The sequence below is a fragment of the Lolium rigidum genome, chromosome 1, assembly GCF_022539505.1.
Source record: "Lolium rigidum isolate FL_2022 chromosome 1, APGP_CSIRO_Lrig_0.1, whole genome shotgun sequence".
In the NCBI taxonomy this organism is placed as follows: domain Eukaryota; kingdom Viridiplantae; phylum Streptophyta; class Magnoliopsida; order Poales; family Poaceae; genus Lolium; species Lolium rigidum.
In genome coordinates, this window is record NC_061508.1 from 262,871,762 (window position 1) to 262,875,775 (window position 4,014).

Sequence of the window (4,014 nt, forward strand, 5' to 3'; positions counted from 1 at the left end):
CCTGAAAATAGCACCAAGATTCAAACTAGGTGTGAACAATAGGTACTTCTTGATATATACTATTCGCAAGAAATTCAGATTTGATTTTCTTGGTATGGACATCGTTCTGATGTCATCTAGTGCACCACAAACTCAGTCGTCCCAATTTAATGCATTATTCCATGTTTCATCAATGGTCTTGCTTTTCTTTTGGCGAACATGCAAAAAAAAGATTGTACTTTAATGCATTATAAAAAAGAAGGCTATATGTACAAGATCTAAAAAGATCAACACCGCACCATACAACTCAACCCAAAACCTAGTCTAGGGGAGAAGTTGATCAAGACTCCATGCTCCAGCGTTCACTCACGCTTGCACTTGGGTTCTGATTGTGTCGAACATGGAGGTCACTAAGGGACGTGCATTTTCAAACAATGATATGTTCCGGTGCTTCCAGAACCACCACACCGTGAGCATGATCAACGATGAGGTGCCCATGCGCAGCTGGCGAGGGTGGCTCGCATCACCAACAACATCCAATCCAGAAAGTCACCCACAACCGTTGGAAGGCCTAAGGTGGATCAAATCCACGACAATATCTCATACCAGATCATCCTCAAAAAGGGGCAACCAGTAGTAATGTGTGTCGTAGCCTCCTCGGATTACTCGCACATCAGCCAGCTCGTCATATGCGGGATACCATGTCGCGGTAGCCGCTCATCCATCCAACATTTGTCTAAAAAACCAACCAGATCAAGAATCTCATCCTAGGGGGCGTGCAGGATCTCCAGTTCAACCTCCATGAACTTAATAGTCTTAGCTATATTTCTAAGGAGCTAGAGCAACAAATATTTCTAAATTGTTGCTAGAACCATCCGACATTATTAGACTGCGAATTATTTTTTGCTGAAACATGAGATAAGAACAACCGCGCGCATACATATCTCATTACCATGGTGTAACAAAATGTCACATCCCTTCTTGAACAGCAGCAACACATCCTTGTGAAGGCCCATTACTTAAGGAGCCTACAAGTACAACACAGGTACATTATTCAAACTTTCTAGCTAAGTACCGTGTGATGCGGCTAACGTGCATCCTTAAGCACGCATGCTGAGTACTGGTAAGCTCGAGCTTAATTGCCTTTCGAGCTGAACATGGCTGACCCATCAGTTTGATAGACCAGACATGAATCCAGTACATTTATTCTAGCTAGCTAGGTATAGGTCCGTGCGATGCAGCACATACGAGTATACTATATAGGCTCAAGCTTTCTTTTTCTTTTTTTTGCGGGTGTACTATAGGCTCAAGCTTTGCCTTGGCTGATCGGTCAGTGAGACAGATCAGGTGAACCTTCTCCCACCGGTGCCCGTCGGGCGCTGGCAGTTGAAGTACATGGCGGCGACGGGCTTTCCGAGGTTGAAACGGCGAGCGAAGCTGCGCGAGTTGAAGTTCTGGCGCACTTGCGGCGCAAACACTGTTCCACGCCCCAGCTGCTGATACAGCACCAGCACGATGCGGTGGATACCCATGGTGGGGCTTGGGCTCTCGTATGGCACGATCTCTCGTCCTGCAATTTCATCAAAGAATAGAGCTAGTTGAGAGATAAGATAAGAAAAATGTGATCTTCCACCAGATCACTGATCTGCGAGAAAGTGGGAGGTGATGACAATAACGACTGTAGACTATATTTAAGTTCCATTGAAGGTGTATATATGATTGTATGTTTTTTTCACTGTTTATAGCTATTATATGCACGAATACTGTCTTGGTAACCCTAATTAACATGGCTTAATATTTGGTTGATTATCTCTAGTGACAGAAATAAAATTCAAGTAACTGTGACAAGTCTATCATAAACTAACAGATTAGAAATATCGTATTTTTCATTTTCTACCGCTACATAATATATTCAATTTTCCATGAAACCATAACTGTACCATTCCCATCTAATTCATGTAAATTTCATAAATGCGGTCATGGCGCAACTTATGCACGCGTCCCTTGTTTGAGTATTCCTTCCAAGATTTTGGATACATGGCAAGTTAGCAACAATATAGTCCCTCCCTCCCAATGTATGTGACGCCCTTATTTTGCGTGTTTAAACTTTTTTCGCTATTTTCATTAATTATACAATTTTTACTTTCGTTAAAAAGTAAAACATTAAAAAATTACTTGAATACAAATTTAATGGTGTAACAAGCATAACATATAATTCATGTTTCGTTGGCTAAATCGATTGTCAAACTTAGACTTCAAAAAAGTGTGCGCCACCTAAATTGGGATGGATGGAGTATGTTTCTAATTTCCAAAGTCACGTCATACTAAATATGCGCAGCTAGAAAAATATCAATGAAACATTAAGTAAACACTGAAACATGAAAAATACGGCAATATGGAATAAATATTTTGTAAGTAACTGATACAACATTATCGCATTTGGCAACTTCACTAGCTATATCCAACACCATTGCGTATGCTGAAGGGAAACATGTATAAGTAGCTTTGAACATACTTTTCATTCAACTCTATATAGTACACTACACGCATCCACTATTTTGCAAGCTAATTAACATGTATTATAATTCAGTGTATTGGATACGCAGTAGAAAACAACAACCCCAAACTAAGCACTAAGTATAAGCTGGTGCATGACTATGCAGTATAATCAGAAACGGTATGTAACAAGAACCTTTTGGCAAGAAACATGAATGAAAGCCTGATTCTGCAATTAACTTCATGTTCTCATCGCATTGAGGGAAGGATGATCCATACTAGTTTTTAGGAGTTTATATGAATGCAAGCTATTATAGTTGTGTATCATTGTGTATTATCCATGTTGATATATGTACTCACCAAAGCTATCATCTGTTGATGCTGGGACATCAGTCACCATCCTGAATGACAAATAAAAATAAAGTACTTAGAGCAGTCCATCAATATCGTTAATAGTGAAAAGAAACACAAATGTGTAGAAATGACAAGACATGCCGGAGCTATGGCTTACCAATGCAGGTACTCCCTCAACGTTGGGTTGCTGGGATTAGGCGCATCAGGATCTATCATAACCTAATTTATTTACATTTACACAAGCACATGGTCAAAATGTTAGGAGATAAAAAAAAAAGTAACCTGGTTATACTTTTGGCTGGGGTGCCAAAAACAAGTTCAGGCAAAGAGGTAGCAATATGAGCTAGGCCAAGCATAGCTTGGCTGGGTCAAACCATTGATTTCCCAAGCTTAAGGCATGAATTCCCAAGCTCTCTAGAGTTCACACCATCGCCATACACATATGGTCAACCATCAATGGAGTAATCTTTTGGGTGCAAAGTAATGGGCTTACTAGGGTATAGGCCACTCGAAAATCGTCACCCCCGATCTCAACTCTCGGTTTCAGAGTGACCGCCGGTGAGCGAAACTCCATCCCGTTAAACACAGGCCTCCCATCATACATCACAGTTAGAGGCACTGAGCTAGCAAATGGGTCTAGAACATCTCCAACTATATGCGCCCTTGTCAAGGAGTCATTAGACATAGTATATGTGAGTCTCAGAGCAAGTGTATACCCTATGAAACTACAAAAGCTTGGGGAGATTGCAAGGGTTTTGGGGCTATTTATAATTTCCGGGAGGGTTATAAGATTGCACACGTGTGATTCGCGTTGTACTAATTGGAATATAACTGCATTGATCTTTTTTTCCCGTAAGATGCTCTTCTACTTGCTTGATAGCATTTTATACGGTATTCCATTTTGTTGGTAATGTTTTTAGCATCATCTCTCTTTCTCGCAATAAGAGCATATCTAAACAAATGTTTTGGAATATATACTTTCCATATCAGTTATATGGAATTAGATATCTTAGGTTCTTTCGTGCACAAATTCCAAGCGGAGACATATGGACGATCTCTACTTCTGACTTTTCTTGGAATCATCCATGGGTTTGGCAATTGGCTATGTCTTGTATTAGTTGGCTACAGTCAGCAGACTTGCTATAATATTATGCATTAATGTACAGTGATGCAATAGTGCAACAT

General features: G+C 40.3%; 1 protein-coding gene across 1 annotated transcript; it reads right to left on the bottom strand.

Annotated features, from left to right (window-relative positions):
* Positions 1 to 898: 898 nt before the first annotated feature.
* LOC124683598 (protein FLOWERING LOCUS T-like) lies at positions 899 to 3,549 on the bottom strand. Its single transcript, XM_047218085.1, has 4 exons — positions 3,323 to 3,549; positions 2,987 to 3,048; positions 2,836 to 2,876; positions 899 to 1,549 (listed from the first exon to the last, which is right to left on the bottom strand). Exons 1-4 carry the CDS (start codon positions 3,512 to 3,514, stop codon positions 1,323 to 1,325), a joined length of 522 nt encoding a protein of 173 aa, XP_047074041.1. The 5' UTR covers positions 3,515 to 3,549; the 3' UTR covers positions 899 to 1,322.
* Between the last annotated feature and the right edge of the window lie 465 nt (positions 3,550 to 4,014).

Coding starts and splice junctions, on each gene's coding strand:
- LOC124683598 (XM_047218085.1), bottom strand. CDS start 3,514: ATGTCTAATGACTCCTTGACAAGGGCGCATATAGTTGGAGATGTTCTA. Junction 3,049..3,322: donor TTCGAGTGGCCTATACCCTA/GTAAGCCCATTA, acceptor TAAATAAATTAG/GTTATGATAGATCCTGATGC. Junction 2,877..2,986: donor TTGAGGGAGTACCTGCATTG/GTAAGCCATAGC, acceptor TTTGTCATTCAG/GATGGTGACTGATGTCCCAG.